Below are 25,765 nucleotides of genomic sequence, written 5' to 3'. Positions count from 1 at the left end.
TTGAAACAGTGGGCAAGGCTTCCTGAGCTCCATCAGAAAGGAGTTATCACTTTTAACTTTTATTAATCCTAGTTTGCTATATTTAAACTCCAAAATCCATCTACCACCTTGACATTTTAATAATACAGCCGTTCACACATTTGTCCAACAGGTCAGGCAGCAAATGATTTTTATGTGCTGAATGAGTATCTTGTCCAAAGAAGTAATCAGTTATATCCTATTTGTGCCTGGGATCATGAACTTTATATATTTATTCTTTTGATTTAGAATAAACCAACACCACATGTACATAAGCTCTGTTCACCTTGCCATTTACTTTAAAATTACAGTAACTCCTCACTTAAAGTCGTCCCGGTTAACGTTGTTACTTTGCTGATCAATTAGGGAACATGCTCATTTACAGTTGTGTAATGCTCCACTCTTATGTTTGGCTACCTGCTTTCTCCACAGCTGGTTGCCTCCCTAAGCCCTCGTTCCCATCCCCACAGCGCTTCCTGCCCACCGGCAGACCTCACGGATCAGCACCTTCCCGCTCCTCCCTCCGTCTCCTGCCCATGGCAATCATCTGGCTTGCAGCGTTCAGAAGGGAGGGGAGGGAGTGGGGAGGAGCGAGGACGCAGTGTCCGAAATAAAGGGGGAAGTGGGGGTGGAAGAAGAGGTGGTTCAAGGATAGGCACTTGGGGGAAGGGGTGGAGTGGATGGACCGAGAGTTGAGCCTCCTGCCCCTGACAAAGTCAGTGTCTGTGCTTGCAAGAACAGCAAGAGGAGCAGCCGGACAATCCATCCTCTTCCACTCTCCGACGCCACCACCTCAACCAAGCTTCATATTCAGCAGTGATGACTGTAGTATTAAATTGTTTCTTTAAAATTGTTTAAAACTTATACCTGTATATAATGTCTTTTGTCTGTCAAAATTCCCTGGAACCTAACCTCCCCCCCTCCATTTACATTAATTCTTACGGGGAAATTGGATTCGCATAACATTGTTTCACTTAAAGTCACATTTTTCAGGAACATAACTACAATGTTAAGTGAGGAGTTACTGTACACAAAAATACTTCTCTATCAAGCAGCAACACATAATGAAGTGCTAATACCCCCTCATATTGACCTATAGCACAGTCCACCTATATATGTTTCTAGCATTGTAATTTGACGTAATAACCATTGTGGTTTTTTCATTAAGGATTGAAACTGATGTAAAGCTGCCTTCTGTTTAGAATTACTATTGGGAATAAATGTGTTAGCTCTTACAGTTTGGAAGTGAAAGCTTTACTTCATGGTTCCACTGTAAGTTCTTACTGCTCTTGTAAGCCTTCTAATGTCGTTTAGCTTTGTAACAACTGATTTGCTGTTGGCTAAAGGCCAGATCTGAAAATTGAACTGCTTTCATCCCTGCATTTCAGACAGTAGGTGTAACTTTATGTTAAGCAAAAGCAGAACATATAGTAAATACTGGATGTTGCACAGATCGCAGCTTAAATACTAAAACACCTTGCTTTTTCTAGCAGCTGTTCATTATAAGATAAATCACGTGGACACTGAAATGAATTTTAGGATTAAGTAATTATATGTTAGAAAATGCAGTTTAAAACTCCAAATTTTGGCTATGGAAGTAGAACACAGTCTGTTTAACCATTTTAATTTCTTTTTCATACATCTGATACGGCCTTCTTATTTTGTTCCTGCGTAATGGGAATCCCATACAAAAAGAAAAGCTAGGTTGGGAGTCCTCTAAACATCAGGTTTACAGTACATGTGTCAGTCTGGACTCTTTTCTAATGTGTGATGCACATTGCATAGTTTTGTCCAGACTTTTCCCTAACACAGATTCTGGGATCTCTTGATATTTAGTCTACAGGTCAAGATTCCTTTCCTCTGTATCACAAGTTTGGTGTCTTCTATCTCTGTCTTGCTACCTTTCTGGGCAGGTGTGGATGTGATTGGTGATTTCATGGAATATAGCAGCCTCTTTTGTGAAAAAGTGGTTTTCTCTTAATTTAAATTCTAACAAGCATACTCAGTTTCATATTTACTGATTTTCCCTAAAAGATGCTCAGGGTTTTGAAAAAGCAAGGGTTTAGATTCTACCAATTTTTATTCACCTCAATTTTGGCTTTTAGGACCCAGGAATATTTCCCAGGGGAAATAGATGAGGCTGTGCTGCAGGACCAGGATCAGCAGGCCAGTAGCAGTAGGTAGGGTCCTTACCTAGGTTGTAGGACAACACCCAGCACAAGCGCCCCCCCTCAGCCTGAGAAGGGATTTGGACATGGATCTGCTGCCTCTCAGATGAGTGCCCTAACCACTGGGCTGTGGAATATGCTGCTGTGAGGTTCCTTCAGTATCCCTTGTTGAAGCTGTTGCATTGTGGATAAATGATTTTTTTTTTAAATAGAGCAAGGGGAGTGGATCCTGGGTCTCCCACTGCCCAGGTGAGTACAGAGACATTTTCATGTTTGCTCTTACACCTTCACTCTGGTCCAGTCGTTCTTTCATTAATTTATTCACAATGGAACAGCTTCAGCACTGGGCCAAAGAGAGAGCAAGCAGCTGAGAATGTAGGCGCTTATCTCTGGGTCTTAGCACACACTCCTCACGTTGGCATCTCTCATTGGCTAGCTAGCATAGGCAAGGCACTGCTATGCATGCTGGCTTTTGTGAATCCCTTCTGAGGCACCCGTCTCTCTCCCCCCATTCATCGTATGCAGAACCTAGTGACAAACTGAGGCTTTGCGAATCCCAGTGATTTTCTAGGTTCCTAAGTTTCTTTGTAATTCTATCCTTGGGTAACTTTGGACTAGATTCTGCTTTCATTTAGAGTGGTTTTACACCAGTGTAATGCCATTAATTTCAGTGGGGTAACTCTTGGTTACTGCTTGTGTCAGTGAGACCAGTCTCAGTCCCATAATATCATGCGCACCCTGATAACGGAAATGTTATTTAAGGGGTCACATAAACACAGTTAGGGATGCTCAGTAAAGATTCTAGATGATGACTAGGGGCAAAGGAGCTTCAAAGAAGAGAAGCTTTTACAAAGTTTTGGGGCCACAGTAGGCTTGGAGAATCCGTTTTTGCTTGCTTGCTTTCTTGCTTGCTTTCTATAGAGAAATGTAATAATTTGTATGCTGGTTATTTATCTCTAAACAGTGCCTGTTTTTTTAATATATATATATATATATATATATATATATATATATATATGGGTAAAAATCCGTTTATTGAAATTAAAAATCATTGCATGTTCTTAGGGCTTTGCTTGGAGGTTGAGAGGGGGGGTGTGTTTGAAGGCCAGAAGAGGAAGTTAAGGAAAAATTTATTTCAGGTTGGGTCCCCATGGGTATAGGTTGTAGTTCTTTGATTATACCTTGTATGTGTTCCAGTGTGGGGTGGTAGATGGCAACGGGGTGTGCGGTCAGAGAGAGTTTTTATTTCTATATTGAAGCAGATTCTCCAGAGGATTTGGGTGGCCCATTCCATGTTGTGATCTACTTCTCTGGTGGAGTGTCCTTGTTTGGTGAAGGTGGTTTTGAGTGTGTTGAGGTATATATTCCAGACTTTCTCCTCAGAGTATATTCCGTGATAGCTGAGTGTCTGGCCATAGATAAGATTTCTTGGTGTGTTTGGGGTAGTTACTGGGTCTATGAAGGTAGGTGGGATGATCCTTGGGTCTACTGTATATAGTTGTCTGTAGGATTCCATTGCGGAAGCTGATCATGGTGTCCAGGAAGTTGATGGTAGTGTGGGAGTGTTCCAGTAAGAGTTTAATGGATGGGTGGTGATTGTTAATGTTGTGATGGAGACCTATCAGGGAGTTTAAATCATCTGTCCAAAGGTGAAAATGTCATTGATGTATCAGGTATATAATTGGCTTCATAGTGCATTTGTCCAGAAATTCTTCTTCAAGGTGGCCAGTGAAGAAGTTATCATATTGGGGAACCATCCTAGTACTCATGGCTGCTCCCATGGTTTGAACAAAGTGTTTGTTGTTGAATGTAAAATGTTATTGATAAGGATGGAATATCTGAGGGCTGTCCATTGTCTTGTAAATATCTGAGATAGGCAGCTATACCATAATTATGAAATATGTTGCTATATGGGGAAGTGAAATCCACGGTGGGAAGGATGGTGTTCTGGGGAGGTTGTTAATGTGAAGTTTGTTGAGGAAGTGTAACCGGCGTGACTCACCCCCACGGCGCCTCCTGCTGGTCACTCCTGGGAATTAGCTCAAACTTGCAGCTGGAGCGCCCTCTGCAGGCCGGTGATCCGCCTTCCGCTACTGGCCCCGTGTCCCTCCCTGGACCCCGGTGCCTCTTTTACATGGGGTTCTGCCCCCTGGCAGTAACCCTTTCCTCTTTGGGGTTTCCCCCTCCCTGGGAACCCCCCACCCTCTGTCCCACTTTGCTTCAATGTAGGCTACTGCCAGTCATTGTCTAGCCCACGCCCTGGGTAGACTGCAGTATCAGCCATCATCATCAGCAAAGGGTTGGACCTGCTGCTTGGCTTACCTGGGTTGCACCCTACAACCCCAGTACCTCCTGGCCTAATTCTAGGCCACCAGCCTGGGGCTTTCCAGCAGGAGCTCCCAGCTCTTCTGCCTTTCCCCAGCACTGCTTTAACCCTAGGTACTGCTCTGGTTTTCAGCAGCAGGCCTTCTCCCTCTACAGGCAGAGGAAGACGGTCTGGGCTCCTGGCTTCTCTGCCCTTATATAAGGGCCTGTGGCTCAGTTTGGGGCATGGCCCCAGCTGCTGCCACTTCCCCCAATCAGCCCAGCTCAAAAGGCTGCTTGCTCCAGCCCCAGCCCCTTCCCTGGGCTGTTTTTAACCCCTTCAGGGCCGGAGCAGAGATCCACTCTGCTACAGGAAGTCAAGTGTGTCCTGGAGGAAGATGGCCCTTTGTGCAGTGTGTGGTTTGAGAATGGTTTTTATGAGTTCTGATATTCCTTCAGTAAGAGTGCTGTGACCAGATATGATGGGTCTGCCTAGGTTCCATTATTTGTGTATTTTGGGAAGCATGTAGAACGTCTCTGAGATGGGTTCTTGGGGAATAAGAGTTTCTCTTCTTTGTTGTAGAGTTTATCTTGAAGCTGTTTGGAGAAGGATTTGATGATATCTTAAATTCCTCAGTAAATTGTGGTGTTGGGGTCTTCTGTGAATTCTTTATAGTAGTTAGTGTTGGAGAGTTGTCAGTTGGCCTCCTTTAATAGCAATAGTAGGCATTCAGATCTTTCCAACTATCTATGGGTATGTATATAGTCCTTTGTGGGAATAGGGCTCCATGGATTATTTCCTTTCAGTGAGTGGAAGGTTAGATTACTAAGGATAATAACTTTACAAAAAAGAGACTAAACTTCTGAAATGTAAGGCTCAGACCATGGTGTTTTCATGTCACTGGCTGTGTTTCCATAGCTTGAGGCTCAGTGCTTTTAGTATTGTCAAAACATGGTATTTGTCATTTAGCAACATAAGATTTAAATATCTTCAGAGAATAAGATGACATTATTCAACTGTGGAATTATTGCCCTGGAAACTGCATTTTGTCGGATTAGATGAAGAAGTATAAATAGTCAGTTGTAGAGCAGAGCATGTTCTTAATAATATTTGAATTTCTCAGTCAAATTAACCTTCATATTCAAACACCACCAAGTTCCCTGTATTGTGTTACAATTCATGCTATATGTCAGATCTCCTCCACAGTAGCATCACATACCTAAAAAAGCATTTGAACCAAATATTGCCACGTACAATAGTTATGGAAGAGGAAGTACTAGAAGTAAGTCTCCATTGGAAATGTAAGTGCTTTAGTATAGGAAGTAAGTCTCCGTTTACACCATTCAGGAATTTCATTTAGGCAGTGAGTTACACTGTCAGGAGAGAAGGTCTCTCATGTCTGTGCAAAAAGCACTAATGTTGATTTTTTTCTTCGCCTTGTCAATTCTAGCTTAAGGCTGTAATTTTTTATAATCAACGATATTTTATTGTGTCAAGAAAGACTTAATGCACTCCAGCTGTGCTAAACACAGGCTGAAAGGTGCTAATGAAGAACCCACTCTAAACACACATTTGTTAAATACATAAACCACATATGCTGAATTATATGGCATAGGAGCACTTAAAAATTGTGGCAGAGATTAAAACTTTGAACCAAATACAGCTTTGTTTCCTTGAGATGACTGTAAATTTAAAGACAATTGACAACTTTAATGGCTAAGTATAAATCAACAAAATTCATCTATACTGTAAAAACTTGATTTGTGATTGTTTATTTGTGACTGGATAAAAAAAGCAAGATTAAGGGAGTTTCCTGCATTATTTCTGTGTGTTTAATTTGACCTATAGCTTCATTCCACAGTGGTGACCACTAAAAGATTTTATAATTTGAGAGAAAGATTCTGAACTCCCTTCTTCCTGCTCAGTAACCTTTGGTAAAAATTTATCAAGGAAAATAACCTCAGTTTAACCTCTCTATTGTAATTTGCTTTGTAAAAATAAACTGTAAATTAAAGATAGTTTTAAAGTTGAATTTAGAAATGAAGTTGGTGGTATTTTTATTTTTACATATATATTTTATAAGCAATAATTTAATGTAGATGTATGTCCTTAACTGGAAAACTACAGAGTGTGTGTGTCACTGTCTATATTTGTGTGTGGTATGTGTACACAAGTGGGAGGGGAAACCCTGTCATCTGGTTAAAGGTGCTGAATTGGAATATAGCACAAAGGGGTCCGATTCCATGGGCTCTACAGATGGGCAAATTCTATATAACGGCTAAAAATTATTGTCATTTATTTGTAGTGGCAACCCGAGGAAAGTGAAAATTAAGCAATTTTTAACAAAAGAAATGCTGTTATGCCATTGATTCCCGTGTGAGTGGTTTGGTTCCAAACATACTGAAAACAGTTGTTCAAAGTGCCCTTTATCAGGTGTAATTAGCTTTCCTTTGATAAATTGCTCTTGTTAAAAGATATTTAGAAAGGGAAAAGTAATACTTAGTAATACTTAGTAATGTAATGCTTAGTGTCCTAGAGGGAAATCCCTTGTGCAGGGGGGTGGCACAAGGCCTATATGCCACTCACATCCCATTTAAATCCTCAAAATAGGGCTTAAAAGGGGTACAGACCCCTCTGCAGAGATGAATTTCACCTCCAAATGAATAAAAATTTGTTTTTTCATCCAGCTTTCTTCTTTTTAATGATTTGTTCCAAGAATCCAGTTTCAGAACAAAGAGGATGAATTTATCCAGTTGCACAAAGCCCACTGAAGTTAAGGACTCCTCTTAACTTTTCTGGGCTTTAGGTCAGGCTGTTGGTTAACTGTTTTCACAAACAGGAGAAAGCTTTTAAAAGTTGGTGGTGTCTGGCAGGACTAAATTTTCCCTACCTTGATGCTCCATGCCCCTGAGCTGTACCACTCGCTGCCAGCTACAGTAGTCACTAATAAAAAGTCATCCACAGTTAGTCCCTGTTGTAACTATAAGGACAATTTGGACCTTATCTGACTGCCAGAACATAGGCAGGAGATTTTTTCTTGCCTTTTTAGGGCACTGGGATTTGCAGGCCTGTAGAGCAAGCCCGGCTTTATTAAATGCCCAGCCACATTGCCACAAAACAACACAGTCACATGGTCTTTAGCTGCTTTGAAGCCCGGGGCTTGTCTTTCTGATTTCGAAATGTAAATGCAGTTGGACATTTTTTTCCAAGAAGAACCCAGTCTCGTCAGCATTAAAAACTTGTTCCGGAAGATAGCCCTTTTCTTCTAAGATTTTCTTTAATTGTTCGGGGTAGGCTTTTGCTGCCTCTTCATTGGCAGATGCAACTTCACCAGTAGTCCGCACATTTTTGAGGTTGAAGCGGTTCCTAAAACTGTTAAACCAAGCTTGGCTGGCTTTAAATTCCTTCTCATTAGAAGACTGTCCCTCTTCAGCAGGAGGTTTGAACAGCACGTAGAGACTAAGAGCCTTTTCTCACAATGTGTTGCCATTGATAGGCACAAGTTTACGGTTCACATCTTCCAGCCATAATTTAATGCCTTTTCAGTCTTCACTGAAGTCTTATCACGCACCTGGCTCATCACCTTAGCAGTTATTGGAGCACTTGATGCCACGGCTTGACGAATTTCTCTCTCTCAAATCTTGATGGCATGGATGCTAGATTCATTACTGCCATATTTACGTGCCACATTGGAGACTGAGATATCATCTCTCAATAAGTCCAACAGAGCCAGTTTTTCCTCCAGCGCTGGAACAGAGAGCTGTTTCTTCGGTTGAGCACCAGATAAAGTAGTTGGCTTGCGTTTAGGGGCCATGTTGTATGAAAAATACATATCTTTAAACACTAGAATCACACTCAGCATGGCAAGATGCTCACACTGAGAGGCATGTGGGAACTGAGACCAACTGAGGGAACAGCAGATTCATGTCTAGCATCTCACGCTCACTCCGGGGCATACACTCATTGGATGGAATCACCCACACTGTTGACAGGTATCTTATTGTTTTTCTTTTTTTTGCCAAGTGCGCATAGTTGAATTCGCATAACTTAAAAGCACGTATGATGTGACTCACCTGTAACTGATAGTAAATGTTGACTTTTTAGTGGTGATAATTGTACATGGGATAAAACAGAAACCTAGCTTAGTACTATGGAATAAATACAGTTTCTTGTAGTTTAGTCCGGATAACTACTAATGCATCAAGTAAAGCAATGCTGTTGACCAGCCTTTCAGACAGTTTTTTTAAATGACCATAATGTCATTTAGTAGTGCTCCAAGAAAGCTAAGCAGTTAAAATACCACAGATAAACTTTTAACCACCAGCCATTCTACTGTTAGATGTATCCTTGGCAAAATGATAACCCTCTGGCACTGGGTCTGGTGCCAGTTCCGAGGTACACGATTATTTGTTCTTTACAAAGATAAATAATATCTGCATCTAACTGTGTGTGTGGTGGGGAGTGGGAGACAAACAGTATACAAAAAGCACTCTCAAAAATAAACACACACTCTTGGGATAGGTCTGAACCTCTGCCAAGATTTTAAGATAAATTATGAGGAAGAACAGTAAATGAGGTGACCAAAGGAAAAATTATTCCAGCAGCTCTTGACTCTGAGGATTTTACACCATGTTAATTGAAGAATTCAATTTTTTTTAAACACATAATCATAAAAAAAACAAATGCCTGATGCCTTAAATGGAGCAGCTTTCACAAAGCTTCATACTACTGTTCAGGACAGGTCATCTTCCTGCTGCACGCTCTGATCACATTGCTCCTGTAAATTCCTTTAATGGCTTTCCTTTCTTTCATCATTAAATTCAAGATCCATGGTAGCTCTCATTGCATTCTACTCCCTATCTCTCTCTGTTTGTCCCTCTGGTCTAATTTAAATAAAGTTTTGTTAATATCAGTCATAACATTAAATCACTTTTAATCACAAATAGCAAACATTTCCATGTAGAATTTTTCCTCATGTTCCACAAGGTGGAGCCCTGGAGTTTACCTACCTAGTTCCAGAACTTTCACAGTTCTGGACACACATGGTAGAGAAGAATAAAAATGGGTCTTTTTCAATAGTTTTCACAGAACAACTCTGGGTTCTCACTGCAATCTTTTCTTCTTCTTTTTAAACCCGTAGCTCTGCCAGAAGGTTAAGACCTATAAGCTATATGTCAGACAAAGAGCTTGTAACCACTGTGATTGGATATTCTGGGGAAGTTTATAATGTATGGGTTTTATGACACTCACAAGCTCTGCAGGTTATACTGACAAAATGTCTAACTTCTATGAAGTCTCTGTTCATATCAGATATGCACAGGTGACCCTCTGCAAACCACATTTGTGGTTTTGTAGACGTTACCTTATTAATCTCATGGAACGTCCCTGATGAAATACAGCTCTTGTTAAGGTTATAAGCAAAATCCATTCAGCTGTTTTGAGGTGAAATGAACATAAACCATCCTTTATTCAACTTTTAGTTGATGGCTGGAATAGAGAAGGGGCACCATCCAGCGTAAGTGCTCAGTAGTATCACTATAGGAATGACAATGACTTATTTAGTGAAGAGTCTGATCCTACAAAATGCTGAGCATCCCTATAGCTTCAATCAGGACTGGTGCTAGCCCACTGGGGTCCCTAAGCAGGAATATTTTGCCACCCCACCCCCAATACTAAAACAGGCAAATTCTTATAATAATAAGTGAATGGCGGGCGGGGGGGGCATTGACCTGCTCGGGGCCTTAACCAATTGCTTAGTACATTTATGCCTAGCGCTGGCTCTGGTTCCAGTAGAAATTTTGGACACACTGGGATTTTTCAGAGGGCACTTAGCATCACTCAAGATTAGTCTGCAAAGTAGTTATAATTCCCTGTCTGTGAAGTTGTAGATTTTCAAAGGCACAAAGGGAAATTAGGTGCCTTGGAAAGTCCATGAGATTTGGGCACCTTCTGCCTTTGAGTAAATGATAAGGGGAAATTGGGCTTGTAGAGGGAGATTTTCAAAAATATTTTTCTTTCTGAAATTCTACAGTCATTGATTCTAGCTCGAGGAGAGCAAGTTTGTTTCTAAAATTTTGAGTTTAATGGATACGTTCTTTTTGTGACATGGATCTTTAAAATGTGAGCAGTATTTCCATTTTTTGAAAAGTCTTAACTTTTTTTTTAAGTTGTATTTAAAAAACAGCTTGTTGTAGAATCTTCAGATTTAAATATAGATGTGAGATGAAGCTCTGTGTGTTAGAATGTTTTGGGTAAGCCTGGCTGCTAATTTTAGAAGTTATATGGTATGGGTAGGATTTTTCAAAAGTGGTCAGCATTGACCTAGTTACTGTCTCTGAAGTTAATGGCAAAACATTCATTGATTTCCATGGGAGCAGAGTTGGACAACACTAAGCCCTTGTGCAATCTCACAGTATAACTTATGGGAGACATTCTGCCTTCAGTTATCAGCCTCCAGTTTCCAGTGATGTCAGCAGGAGCTGCACATGTATATTTAAGCAGAATCCGACTTCCTTATGTATTGCACTGGGAGCCCAGTCAATGTTTTTAATGTTGTGTAAAATATTCTTTTTCTTTGTAGACACCTGTTTGTGATATCAGGCATAGATGGCTTTGTTGTTGTTTTTTAATGTGTATGGATGCACTGTGGTCACGCCTTGCTACCCTAATGAAAGTTAAGATATGCTGTAGTTCAAACTTTTCTGCTGTCTGCTGGATCTCATACTTCTGTTATTGCCAGCAATTTCAGACTAGAAAATGGATGTGTCCATAAAGTGCATTCTGTTTGGAGAATGCATATTCCAGATCCAACTGCTCATTTAGATGTAATGCACTGTGGCAAATCCCAGTGTGAGTCTGGCACTGCTCACTGCTTAGGATGTCTTTTAGAAGTCCTTTCTTGCCCCAAGCAATTAGATTAAAGTTGGAAACTATCACAGAAAAGCTTTATCTCAAATGATGCAAAACAATCAAAATAGGCTCCCTTGGAAATTCAGGAATGTTTTATGAAGTATTTTAAGAGAAATCTTTAGACTTTTTAGGAGTATGTGCCATTTCAGTCGCAGCGCTCAGTAGTATCTCAAGTACTGCATTAGACATTTATACTTTTTATGCTGACTAATCAGCAACAACTCCTGCAGCATCCTCTTAGTGTCTTGAATCCCCACAATAATGATGAAATAGGGATTGCTTCCAATAGCCACTTTCAGAATTTTCTTTTTTTTTTCTGAACAGATGCTATTCTTCCCTCATCCCCTGTTATCATTTTACTGTCTTGGTTTATTCTGAAATGTTCCATTCCTCAGTCATCAGAAGGATGTGACTTTTCTTTGTTATATACGTAATAGGATAGCTATCGTGAATATTTTTAGTACAAAAACTGTAAATGCACCATATTTGATTATATACATAATAGTTAGATTAACCCTTGGTATCAGCAGGGCACAGGGCCTCTAGTGGCTAAAAATCTGTTTATCTGGGAGATCACAGCCCTGGCCAGCAGCTATGACTTCACCTCCTAAACCTGGTTAGCATGTCCAGAAGGTGTTGATGTTGGATACCCTAAACAACTTCTACTAGTGGAATTCCATCCACAGATAAAACTGACCTCTCCCAGCTTAATCTTTCTAGAAAGGGCAGCAGTGGAAATACTGCCCAGCCTTCTAGAACTCAGAACACCTTGAAACTACAATATGTAGCAACCTGGGCCAGCGAGGCTGAATCTAATCAAGCATCTTCCTCTATGGTTATAGGCAAGTAACTGGGAAACCTCACGGGTGACTGAAGACTGTCAATCACTGTTGTTAAAGATATTGTGGTAAATTACTTGACTGGCACCATGTAGCGGGCCTAATGAAGCTAAGATCTTGTGTGTGTGTGTGTGTATGTATGTATTTATTTACTTATTTTTGTATTATTTATTTATTTGCTGCAACAGGTTCACCAGGAGACGAGTCAGGGAGAAGAATAAGGAAGTTAAGTCTTGGACAGTATGACAATGACATTCCTGGGCAGCCATCATATACCAGGTGTGGCTGGATGAAATCTACTGCTATACACCAAGCTGTAAATCCAGGATCACTAATTGCTGTAGGGGAGACCAAAGAGGTAAATAAGAAAGAATTATTCCAGATGGGGTGAATGATTGGCCAACATAGAATCCCAAATTCAGGAGCACAGTCGGATTACAAATTCCCACACTGATAAGCGGCAGTTGAGCATATTATGAGGTTTTGTGCATGATGTGCCATCCCTGACAGTCACTGAATGTAAGAAGAACAGAACAGTCATATTCATCAGAAAAAGGCTTTAACATAGACTTGCATGTACGTGTGTGTGTGTGTCCGTCCTGAGATCTCTCCATTGTAAAAGTGGATCAGATGATATGAAAACTTGTATAATCTGATGAAAAATGGCCCATTTTACTGCAGAGACTTGATGGGGTTTACCACACACTCATTTTGCTGCTTTTTGCCTCTTCTAGATGGATGTGGCACGTTACCAGGAAGACCTAGTTGAAGTAGACAGGGGGATCTTCTCACCAACCAAAAATGGGAATGAAGCTGTTCCACCAACCCCAGCTTTTCCGGTGTCACCAGAGACACCATATGGTGAGGAAACGTCTTCATCATTTACTTTTAATGAATGTTTTACGTTTAGCATCTCAAATTTATAGAAAAGGGTTATTTGCTTTTCTTTCTCTTCCAGTGAAATGCCCCCCACATTACCGCCAAATGAGTCCATCTGGCCAACAGATCAGTAGCCTGCCTGAGATGTACGGAACTGGGCCTGGTAAGAACCATACTTCTGCTTTTCCTTTAGAAGACTCCCAAAGGCCCAATGTGCCTCATGTGGCCTTATGCAGATCATCTGCAGAGAGAGGTAAAGTTCACCCTTGTTAAGTACCTCTGTGTGGTGCCAGAGCAAGCAATTGATAATGCGCAATCATCATTGTGCCTGCCCAATAATAGAGAATTTACTAATCTATCAAAATAGCATTATCAGATTTTTGGATACGATTTGTACAGTTTCTTTAGGCACTGGCTGCATGTGAGGAGAGCACCATAATTGTCTTTCCTCTATCAAGTGACGCAAAGGATATTATGATGAGTTTGTTGTTGCAGTATAATATAGATGTTAAATAAACAATTTTCATATTGCATGGTTGTTTCCAATAGATGATTGCATAGGGAAAGGGAGAGGGTCTGTCTAGTGTGATCTTGTTATAAATGACCAGAAGAGAATCCTCTTGGTTGGTCATAAATCTTTGCTAATGTAAACCTGCTGTAAGCTGCTCGTGTAAGAGGTACCCCCATCTTCCCTGGCACAGGAGTCATTTCAGGGGCACAGCAGGGAAGAGCTGTGCCAGGCCTCCACTGTCATAAGGTCTCTTATTTAAGGTTGTTTTGGGGCCTTACCGGTGCATTTTTATGTCTTTCTATATTTGGATTTCTTTTAAGTTCAGCCTAACATCTGAATTTTCCCGTTACAACACCTGTAAATTTTTTGTTACCCTTAACTTACTGATGTATACTCTCAGCCTGAACTCCAACTTTAATGTAGTGTTTTGTCTGAGACCAAACAGAACTTCCTATGTCATTACCATTATATTTTGTATGACTTCAGCCTTTCAGAATGTTTTTTCTTACACATGCAGAAAAATATAAAGAGATTAGTTAAACTAACAAAATATTTTTTTGGGTTGTTCGGCTGATTTCCTACCAATGTACATAAAGGAGTTGAGCAGACACATGGTGCTGTGACTTTGACCTAACCTACACAAGTTAATTTCTGTATGTTTCATAGGGAAAAAGCGATGTGATATAGTCACGTAGGGTCAGGTGATACTCTTGGTTACATTTATGCACCTATTGCAGTCAGTTGTTCATGTAAACAAGATGCAAACTAGAGAAAATGTAATAGCTTTTAGTGTAAACAAGCAGCATTGTTCTTCATCCAGTTACTGTGCCAGGAACCAATGATTCTTTGAGATTAGTCTCCTGGAGCCTTCCTTACACATAACCAACTGGACCTGAAGAAGAGCTCTGTGTACCTGAAAAGCTAGTCCCTTTCGCCAACAGAAGTTGGTCCACCCACCTTGTCTTTCTGCATCCTTTTATGAATTCCTTCCTTATTAGCTGTATAAGTTGGGTAGACCGCAAAAGTGTAAGAAGTTTGGTTTCATTCAGATAACCACGGAAAAGATTTGGCTGCTTATCTGATGCTTATAGAGAACTATCCACTTTGGAAGTCAGGCTAGAAATAATATTCCTTGTAAGATTTCCAGCATCTCCTTGCTTTGGCTAAGTTGGGAATAATGCAAGCAAAACCTGTGTATTTTGGTGTTTCTGTTTTGGGTCCTGTAAGGAACATGGGGTTCAGAGAATCTGTCAAAAACTAAAAATCAAACAGATGCTACTTCTTGAAAGCTCAAAATAAGTTGAGTCTGGTTAGGTTTAGGTATGTTCCTTCAAGAAAAGAAATAAGGACTAAGTGGTGATCTTCAGAGGTGGTTATCGCAAACATCTCCCACTAGCCCCAGGTGCTCAACACCTGTGAAAATCAAGCTGAAAATACATTGAACTCTGCATCCTTATTACATTACTTGTTACTTAGGATGATCAAACTGGGTTCATAGAAAATAAGGCCTGATCAAAACCTTTATCCTACTTCAGTCTGAACCTTTTATTGAGATTTGAAATATTTTGGTTGATTTATTTTCTTACATTTCCTGATGTCCGCGGGGTCCGGAAGTGGAAGTACCGTAGTATTAAGAGGAACCAATAAAAATCTCATGAGATAATCTGTCGTCATGAGATTTCCAGCCTAACTTTGCATACAACAGTTTGTAAGTCAGGTAGTTTGGATGATGGTGTATGATTGCATAAACTTGGTTTTGCTTCTCTTTATCAAACCTCTAGTATTCTCTGAACAGTGGGAATTACACCAACAAGATAGCATATTTGACTAAGTGCAGCGATGAGCTGCCAAAATCTTAACAACCGGTTCCCTATAAAAAGTTCTGATTTAAGGGGAGGAGTGGGGGAGGGGTCGGGGCAGGGGGACACATACCCGTGGGGCCGGGGTCCCCTGCAGGGCCTAGGGCAAATTGCCCCACTTGCCCCCCCCCCCCGGCAACCCTAGAGCTTGCAGCCCCCTCCCCTCTTACCTTGCTGGCAGCTCAAAGCAGGAGGATAACTCAGGAGCTCAGCTGAGCTGCCCAGCTGGTGCTGGTGGCTGGCCCCGCTGTAGCTGGGGGGAAGCGGGGGAAGGGCCGGGGTGGAGCCTCAGCCTCCCCAGCTGGGAATCCTGGGAGCAACAGGATGGTCCGGCCCACAGACCGGAGTTCTTTGCCCACTCCCTGGCCTTTTAACAACCGGTTCTTCATGGAGGTCTAATTTTAGCAACCGGTTCTTGGGAACCTGTGGGAACCGGCTCCAGCTCACCACTGACTAAGTGTATTTCTTCATACAATCCATCCACCATTATCAGAAGTTCAGTTATCCAGAACCCGACAGTCATGTTCCCAATCTGGTGTCAGATAACAGGGCTTTCATAAATGGACGTCGCTTATTCAGCAGTGTTTCATCAAGATAGGGAGCCCAGGGAGTAGAGATATTTGGTGACTGAAACCTTTATGCACTTGAGATCATTAGCCAGCTTACTCCCCCACAAACACACAAAATTTAATGCACAGCAGCTTTTAAATTGAAGTGCTTAGGTCAGCTCAGATCTCCAGCACCTCAATTCCTTCTCTTTTCCTCAGTCTTTCTATTTGTAAGTCAGATGGTATTGGGTAAACTGGACAGTTTCCTGCATGATAGGACTTTTTGGCTGTGCACTCATAAATCGAACCTGCGAAGGCTGCAGGTAAACAAACTGGTCCGGCCCGCCAGGGTGCTTACCCTGACGACCCGCGTGCCAGAGGTTGCCGACCCCTGGTATAGACACAGAAAACATCCATAGTTGTATTAGGTAGGCAATGGAGGGGAAAAAGTAGGGCTATAATGCCTCATGTTTTAGGGCCTAAGCCCTCTGAAGCTTCTGGTATTAGTCACTGTCAGAAACAGAATAGCAGATTACATGAACCACTGCTTTAATCCAGTACACTAGTTCCTATATTGCTGTGTAACAACAGCTGAAACTATTTGAGCAGTAGTGTTGTGTCCTTTACTTTTTGTAAGGTATTCGGGACTTTCTGTGTTGCCTAGTTAATATTTAAGTAGTAGCAAACAATAACAACAACACACGCTATAATAATATCTACAGTAATAAAGCAATTCTGCTACAGGGTGCAAGATTCCTGTTTAAGATTCAGATGCAGTGGCTTTGCCCTTTACTCAGTTAATGCTTAAATAGTTTCAGAGGAATCCAGTCCAAGGTAAATATACTCCCGGGGTCAGCTTCTGCAAATGAATTACAGTTTATTTATCTTGTCTTCGTCTACTATCTGTCTTGTCTATTTTTGACTGTAAACTCTTGAGAACAGGGATTGTCTCTTGCTCTGTGTTTATACAGTCCCTAGCAAAATGGGACCTCTTTCTTGTTGGTCCATAGGCACTACTGTAATAAATATAACTGATGTGTTAGGCATCCAAAATCCATTGTATGTCATTGGGACACTTATTTGGATACCTAACTCCCTTAGGCTTCCTTTGAAAAGCCCAGGGGTAAACTCTTTAAATTGGACGTGAATCTTCATCTAGATCCAAACACATCCCCACAACTCTGCAGGATTTCTGAGCCAGGTCTGTACTCCACCCCTAACCCCCCATATCTAATAAAATCTTTTGGAAAACTAGTGGGCTATTTTTTGGCTGGCATGAAATAGCTGTGCTCCTTATCCCATTCTGGGCATAGGGAGGAGTAGATAAATCAATCCCATGTGGTTTTGCTGGTAGAGAATCACACCTATCCCTTGCCTATGGGTTTCACAGCTGTTTACTGACAGCAGAAGTATCTGGAGACAGAGGAATCCTGGGTTCAGTTTCAGGTTCTGGAAAGGAGTGTATCTGGTGTTTATATAACCCCAGTCTGCCCTCATCTCCCCATTCTTCTACCTCCACCTAGGCGCCTGCCTCTACCCCCTTCTGCTCCTGTACATCTTGGCACCTGTTTCTGTCCTCTACTCAGCTGCCCCAGGCTTCTGCTTCACCAGCTCCTATCTCTCCTGGCCTATCACAGTCCATTCTCCTTCAGTCTGGTCCTCCCTTGATATCACTGGGCAGGGGTGTTCTGAAGTAACATCTGACATTGGTAGGTGGGTCAACTTAAACGATCTGATGCTGTAGTTGTTTTTTATTTCTAATTTCTGAGTGTGTGGTGACTGGTACATGAGGGGCCTGATTGTGGTTTTACTAAAGTGGAGTAAATCTAATATTAGTGAAGTTACTATAGAGTTTTGCCAATGAACTGAAATCAAGGCCGGATGCAAAGTTTTTATGGAGCAACCCATCTAGCACTGCTCAACTACTTAAAAGTTCACCAAGGTAAGAAGAACTTGTCACTGGGTAAAGTGGAACTTATTTTTGTTTATGTGGCAGTTCTGCCGTAGGGCCAGATGCAGCCTACTTGCTGCAGCTATACATCAGTTGTGACACTGGCAGTGAGACAGCCCAACCTGAACTAATAAGGCTTTAGCCAACAATGGAAATGTTTTAATTTGTAATATTCTGTTTAAATTGTGGTGTGGTTTAGGAATAGAGCCCAGTACTCAAGATACCTGGGTTCTGTACCTAGCTCTGCCAATGGCCTTTATATCTGTTCCTCAGTTTCCCTCCGTAAAGCGGGTATAATGACACTGACCTCTGTGGTAAAGTTTTTGGCATCTACCGATGAAAAGCACTATATGTAAGAGCTAGTTATTATTACGGTACCACAACTCTTGAACCATTTTTAAGCCAGTTGGAAGCATTCTCTTGCCGCAGATTTGCACAATGACAGTGTCCCCATGAGATCACATATAGCAGGTTCAGCAATGTCAAATGCTAAAGCTAAAGACAAAAAAGAAATCAATACACATTTCATAGTGCTTCTGAACTTGTGAAATTTGCTGCTATTTGGTTGAATAAATAAAGTTTCCTTTAAAAATGATTCTGCTCCAAAAAGGGATTCTTTAGAAATGGCTTTGTGGGACTCCCAAGTGTATTGGCTTTCATTGACTCACATCAAATGTACTCTCATTTTATTGACTGCCAATATCCAAATAGCTCAGAAAGTCAAATTCTGTCCTCTCCTCCTTGTGCACCAGAGCTAACGATCCAGGTTCTCCTGGCAAAAATAGGCCTTCAGTGTTGCTGTAAAGGGTTTTGCAGAGGCATCACTGATTAGAACTTTGGCACATTCAATAGAATTTTTACTAAGGAAGAATCTCCCCCTGACTCACTCTCTTTCCCCCTCCCCCAATACTTTTCTGTGGCTCTGCAGGGCTAACGAATGAAAAGCAGAACTATTAAGTAAGAAAGTATCATTTTTACATAGTCACTTTTCAGAATAGAACCACACTTTAAATTGCTGCATCATTCATTGTTATGCAAGGGCCGCTGTCAAGTTTGAACTGCATCAGTTTCCCCATCTATAAAATAGGGGTAATCATGTTTACTTTTCCTTGTAAAGTACATTGAGATCCAGAAAAAAGGCAGTGTGTAAGTGTAAGATTTTAAAATTATTATTTAAAGAGAAGACCCAATTCAAAGACCCCTGAACTCAGGAAGAATTTACTTCCAGATCTCAACTTTGCTTCTTAGGCCCACCCCTAATTTTTTATTAGATGCAATGCAGGATTTCCCATAGTTCATGGTACTCAGCATGTTTGTAGCTGTCTGATTTGTTTCTTTCAGTATTATTTTTTTTCTTCCTTCCTTATTGAGAAAAACATGCTGGAAAGCCTGCTGTCAGTGCATGTAATGTCAGTGCAGAATAACACACTGGACTATTTGTATAATTAGAAACAAAAATCTGTTGTCCTATAGGCAATGAGGAAGATAGTCAATGCAGTGGCATAAGGAGCTATGGCAGAAACAAATAAATCTTTAAACGTCTGTTTAGTCTAAGCAGAATTTGATTTTTATTTTTTTTATAATTTCAACAGGTAATATCAATGTAGATTTTTAAGCAATTTTTTCCATTTTTATCTATTCAAATTTTCACTGTTGAAGAAAATTCTGGGAGGCTCATAACTATTTAATGACAGTGGACATTCAGATAAAAAAATGTAAAGCTTTGTAATCATTGAAACATAAATTGTTAACATCACATGTCAAAATATACAAAGTAGATATCCTTAAATCAAACTCTAATACATTCTCATGCAGCATTTTTCTTACTTTGTGTATCTGTAAATCATCAATGGAAGTACTTTTTCATTTGTTTGTGTGTATGCAGTGCAATTGATGTTTACTGACATTTACCCTTAAAAATCTAATCCTTACAAGCCTAGCTATGTCTCATAAATCTTGTGTCCAGAAGGAACCATTATGCTTATCTAATCTGACCTCTTGTATAAGACAGGCAATAGAATTTCACTTAGTAATTGCAGCATCAGGCCCAATAACTTGTGGTTGAACTAAAAAATATATTTTAGAAAGACATCCAGTCACATTTTAAACACTTTAAGTGATGGTGACTCCACTAAAGCTCTTTGTAAATTGTTCCAGTTGTTAACTATCCTTACTGTAAAATATATGTGCTTTATTTTCCTTTTGAATTTATCAAGCTTCAACTTCCAGTGATTTGATCTTGTTATTCCTTTGTCTATTATACTAAGAGTCCTCTGCTATTACATATCTTCTGTCCGTGTTGTAGGTACTTATAGATCATGACAGGGGTCAGCAACTTTCAGAAGCAGTGTGCCGAGTCTTCATTTATTCACTCTAATTTAAGGTTTCACGTGCCAGTAATACATTTTAATGTTTTTTGAAGGCCTCTTTCTATAAATCTTTAATATATAACTAAACTATTCTTGTATGTAAAGTAAATAAGGTTTTTAAAATGTTTAAGAAGCTTCATTTAAAATTAAATTAAAATGCAGAGCCCCCTCGATCGGTGGCCAGGACTCGAGCAGCGTGAGTGCCACTGAAAATCAGCTCGCATGCCGCCTTCGGCACGTGTGCTATAGGTTGTCTATCCCTGAATCATGATATAGTCACTTCTTAACCTTTTTTGATAAATAGATTGACCTTTTGTAAGTCTCTCACTATATCATGTTTTCCAGTCCTCATATTATTGTAGTTCTTTCTTTTGAACCTTTTGAATATTTCAGTATCTCTTTTGAAGTGTGAAAACACCAAAAATGGAACACTATTCCAGTTGTGGTGTCACCAGTGCCATATACTGAGGTAATTAACACCTTATTTCTACTTGATATTCCCCTCTTTATACATCCATGGATCACATTAGCCCTTTCAACCACAACATTACGCTGGAAGCTCATTCAATTGGTGACCAGAATTGCCGTTTTCCAGGGTACGTTCCCTCCCACACCCTTTAAGCCTACATTCTTTGGTCCTACAGATTGACTAGCTGTGAAATTCTCCAGCATGTCTCATGAGTCGCAGATGGAGGAACTTTGTGTTTTATTTCTCAGGCATTTCCAAGAGCATCTTTTTTAAAGCCTTGATATTTGAGATGAAGATACTGTTGGCATCCAAGTGTTGGTGGTTCTTTAACCAGTTGCTCAACCAACGGGCACTTTCCCAACATGGTTCTGATGAAATTGGGGGCGGAAGGTGATATTTTAGGTATCAAAGGTATTAATTTTGTCCTTCTCTGTATGCTGTGGTGCCATTTTCCTCTACTCAAACCATAGGACTTTATTCATCATCATCATACAGACTCTTTTCACTGGCTGTGCCCTAGCTGGTCCTTCTCAGCTTCTGCATGGCCTCCTCTACCTGCCGGCTGTAACAAAGTTCATAACTGCTTTCAAATGGGAGCCTCACATTTGGTGCCTTACACTAGCAAGAAAAAAAGAAAGACGCTTATTGGTTTACCCCTCTTCCTGCAGTGTTCAGATCTGCAGTTCCTTGTGCATACCAGTGTTCCAAAGTCATATACTGCTACATGGTGCAGCATATCAGTATCACTTTTCCTCACCTCTCTAGTAAGCGATACAACTTTTAGGCAGTTCATTAAATAAAAATAAAAAACAGTTTGTTTCCTTGATCAAAGAGGATTAGCTGAGTTTCCACCCAGAGCAATTTATAAATTGGTCAGATTTATACAAACCTTCCCAAACTGGAGTTTAAATAGCAGAAGCACAGATACAGCCTTCATGGTAGCATGAGATCCATTATTTATCTAACAGGAGGTTCCTGTACAGTACTGAAGGAACAGAGGTCCTCTCTGTATGGCATTCAGAAGTTTATAAAGGCTCTTTTGTCTCATGCTACATACAGCTAATCAAGGTCCCTCTGTGTAATTTGTTATTCAAGTAACAAATAAAAGTGTAGTGAACACTTTGACAGCGATTTGAATTCTGGCTAATAAGTCCCTCCAGGTTCAGGACTGCTTGCCTTATATCCCTCAGATGCTAAGTGAAGACTAGAAAATGTATCCCCACTGTCAACCCTGGCCAAAGAATAATACAGATCTGTTGAAAATAGGACCACACAGCTTTAAAAGAGATTGACACTGCTCCAATGGCAGTAGCCAGAGGGCCTATAGAATAAGGGTCAGCTTATCCTCTGCTCTGTGCCCGTGTATAGGGGTGGAATAGACACAAACAGCCTGTTTTCCTGTCTTCTTCCCTGGATGTGATCCATGCAGTGTGGTGTTTGTATATCCATGAGCACAAGAACTCTGAAAAGTTAGTGCCAGTTAGTTGCTGGTGCTAGGAGCCTCAGGGTGGGTAGGTATGGTTGAGCCCTGCTCCCCTTCCATATTGGCCAGTGAGATGGGCCAAGTACACATGCTGCACTTTTTTCAAGGGTGTCACAGTGGCTGTGTTGCCCTGTGCTCCCTTGGAACCCATCCAGGCCCAAAGGGTCCTGGTGCTCCTTTTTGGGTGGGGTGTCCCCACCTTTCCTCCGGTACAGGACTCTGTATTAAAGACATGATAGTGCCCTGTATGTTTATCTGAGATCAGGGTGACCAGACAGCAAGTGTGAAAAATCAGGATGGGGTGGGGGGTAATAGGAGCCTATATAAGAAAAAGACCTGAAAATCAGGACTGTTCCTATAAAATCGAGACATCTGGTCTCCATCTGAGATGGAGAAATGGAATTAGCATCATGTAAGTTAAGGATGGGAAAGACACATTAAATCTTCAAGGCCAGCCCCTGGCCAGTGCAGGGTTCTTCTTGACAGTGTGTTCAAGATGGGTTCTGTCTAGTCAAGTGATGTGTATTTCACCACTCTCCATTGATGACAGTATCACAATCTAATAGTTTGCCCTGTTACCAAGTTTTTCCTATTATTGATCATTAGTTTTTCCTTTTATTAATTATATCCTATTGCTAGTTGATGAACCCTCTGTGGTTACAGATTGTATCTTGGAGGAAATGACTAAGGAAAAGTGCCAAGAGATACTGAATCAGAAGGTGGCGCAGGGGAGAACTATGTGGAGAGCGAACCTGCAACATAACATTGCTGCTGTTGCATTAGAAATGGCAGTTGTTTTTGAGGATGAACAGCAGAATTTTCACAATCTGAAGGATTAAAATTTTTCCTCACCTCTTTCACACAGAAAGCGTGTATGTCCAGGGTTAAAAAAAAACAGTAAGCCATGACAGGCCTGGCACCTTTCTGAACATCTGTGTTTCTTTGCTCTATACATCAGTGCTTCCACTTCAGTGGATGTTTGTCATAGGCTTTGTCTTTGCAAACACAAATATGACGTGGGGTTTTTGGGGTTTTTTCCCCCCAGCAAGATAACTAATGTGCAATAAAAATCTGAACTGGAGACAAGGCACTTGTACTGTTTACCACAAGATAACTAGGTGAAGTCAGCGTTATATCTTCTACCCTTAATTGACCTCATCTATGTTTACCTCACTGTAAATCTACACTTCCTTGTCTCCACTATGTCTTTATAGTTATCCCATGCTGAAGACACACTGATTTTTGGTCAGTGAAGACACAACCTCAGTAGGTGAGAGGAGGCAGTGGAAATGAGACATTTGCCTCTCATTGTGTCAGAGTGACTCCACCAACATTAATTTAACATTTAAGATAATTCTTTGAAGAGGGGCACAAAATGCAGAGCAAAACACCATCATAAACAAACGGATTCAAATTCACCACTCCACTGAAACTAATGCAATAGACTATGACTGTATTGTACCAGATCTCCTCTGCCCTGCACCACATCTGTTAAACTCTGTTCAACTCAATAAAACTAGTCTGGAGATAAACCCTTTACTGCATACATGTCAGAGCTTACTGGGTGTCATGCCAAAACAAGCTCAGACCATCAGTATTTCAGTCACTGCTGGCAGTGACTTGCAGAAAAAACTTGTACTTTGCACCTCTGAGTTTAACCAAGATTACACAGCACACTAAGGTACAGACTCAGAACTTTTGGATCCTACCCTGCCTTTTTTACTGGAATTCAGTATTTTTCAATGGAATTCTCCGTGCAGAGCAGGAAATACCTTGCAGTATAGGTGGAATATTACAGCTCCATGACTGTGTAAAGATAAACTCAGTGAGTCAAATTCAGCAGTGACCAAAGTGGTAATGTAAGTTGCTCAGAAAGTGACTTTGGTACAGCTTGCACTAATTTGTGCCTAATTTGGGGGGTGGGAGTAAGGGTTGTAACAGAAAAAGCAACTAATAGAAAGGTTTAAGATAAAGCAAGATCTCACCCTTTTGTCCTAAACCCTCCTGCCAATGGTTTTTTCTGTTCCATGCCCTCCTAATATTCCCTTAATATGTGAGTATTGTTCTTTTTACCGCCTGCCAAATTCTTACATCTGATGCTTCTCTGCCACTTACACCTGTCTGCTGATCAGCTTACAATTGTCACTGCCTAATCTTTCTCAGGTTTCCATGAGTGCTTCCCTTTCCTTCCCACCCCCCCAAAAAACGAGCTAAATTTGACTTTACCTGACAAGGTTTTATTCTCTGTTTTATCATAACTACCCATTGGAGCTGGTGGTGTTAGAACAGATTGAGGTAGCAAATGGACATATCTGACATTGTTTGCAGCAAGTTACTGTTTTTGTTTAGAGCTACTATAGATTTATTTCCTGGCAGCAGCTTTCAAAACCTGTACCTGCTTTAGTCACTCAGTAAGGAACAAAAAACTTCATTGAGACTTGCAAGAGGAAAGAAGATAAACTAACTAAAAATAAATAGGCAGTGCTGCCCTCTCCTTAGAATGTATCTTTCAATATGCAAGGAAGTCTGATTGAACAGCTGTAATAATGTAGAAATATGCACACACATTAAAAACATAAAAATGGGTGCTGTTCTAATTTCCTGAGAAGCTAAGGCTTATGGAATACTTGTATCAGATTTTCCAGGAAGGAGCATACAATGATAGTGAAGAGCAGAGCAAGTATCAATCAAGTAATCCTCTTTTGTCAGTCTTCTGAGAAATTCACTGAAAGATCTGAAGATTAACTTTCCTGGTATTTCCCTAAGAAACTACTGTAAATTGTAGCTTGCAGGCAGAGTTATGAACAGTGCATAAAAAAAAAAAAAAAAATTCCCCTCTCACCCCTATGGGTGGTATGTGTCTTCCTCAACCTCGGGGTAGAGAGGACCCAAGGCAGAACTGTGCAGAGCAGGCCTGCAGAGACAGCCAAACACATAGTGGCAGGATGTAAGATGCAGCAGGAACAGCAATACACTGAAACGTCACAACCAAGTGGCTGGCATTGTGTACAGAACATCTGCACAGGCGTAGGCTAGACCCTCCAAGACCAATCGAGATTCCGCAGGTAAGGTTGTGGAATAGCAGGGCAGATTCTGTTGGGACTTCAGATCCGACGGACAGGCAGAACTAGGCCCAATCAACGCCAACATCGTGGTAATAGACAAGGAGAAGAAGACAGCGTGTGATAATATAGAGTGCCAGTGACAGCAAGCATCAGGAAAGAAGGAATATGAGAGCGGAAGTACCAGGGCCTGAAAGAGGAACTGAAAGGAATGGTGAAAAGTGAAGCCAAGAGTGGATCCAGTGTGGTAGGAGCCTCGGGCTTGACTCCTTAACTGGTGAGTTGGCCCAACATGATCCCAGGAACAACATCAGAGCTCTCCTGTCCAGAAGAGTGGCAGCTAGGAACAGCTAAGATACGCGCAGAACCCTCAATCCCAGCCTCTGTAGAGGGGA

At 41.0% G+C, this 25,765-nt stretch overlaps 1 protein-coding gene across 5 annotated transcripts in view; it reads left to right on the top strand.

Moving 5' to 3' along the window:
- TNS3 (tensin 3) overlaps positions 1-25,765 on the top strand; it is a 437,135-nt gene that overhangs the window by 348,027 nt on the left and 63,343 nt on the right. For all 5 annotated transcript variants that reach the window (XM_032796818.2, XM_032796815.2, XM_075062606.1 and 2 more), the window contains 3 exons: positions 12,428-12,597; positions 12,974-13,100; positions 13,198-13,281. In XM_032796818.2, the coding sequence (XP_032652709.1) occupies positions 12,428-12,597; positions 12,974-13,100; positions 13,198-13,281 (381 nt within the window). The remainder of the gene's footprint in view (positions 1-12,427; positions 12,598-12,973; positions 13,101-13,197; positions 13,282-25,765) is intronic.

The sequence above is a fragment of the Chelonoidis abingdonii genome, chromosome 2 (assembly GCF_003597395.2).
Source record: "Chelonoidis abingdonii isolate Lonesome George chromosome 2, CheloAbing_2.0, whole genome shotgun sequence".
NCBI classification, from domain to species: Eukaryota; Metazoa; Chordata; order Testudines; family Testudinidae; genus Chelonoidis; species Chelonoidis abingdonii.
This window is presented reverse-complemented; position numbering and strand designations above follow the sequence as displayed.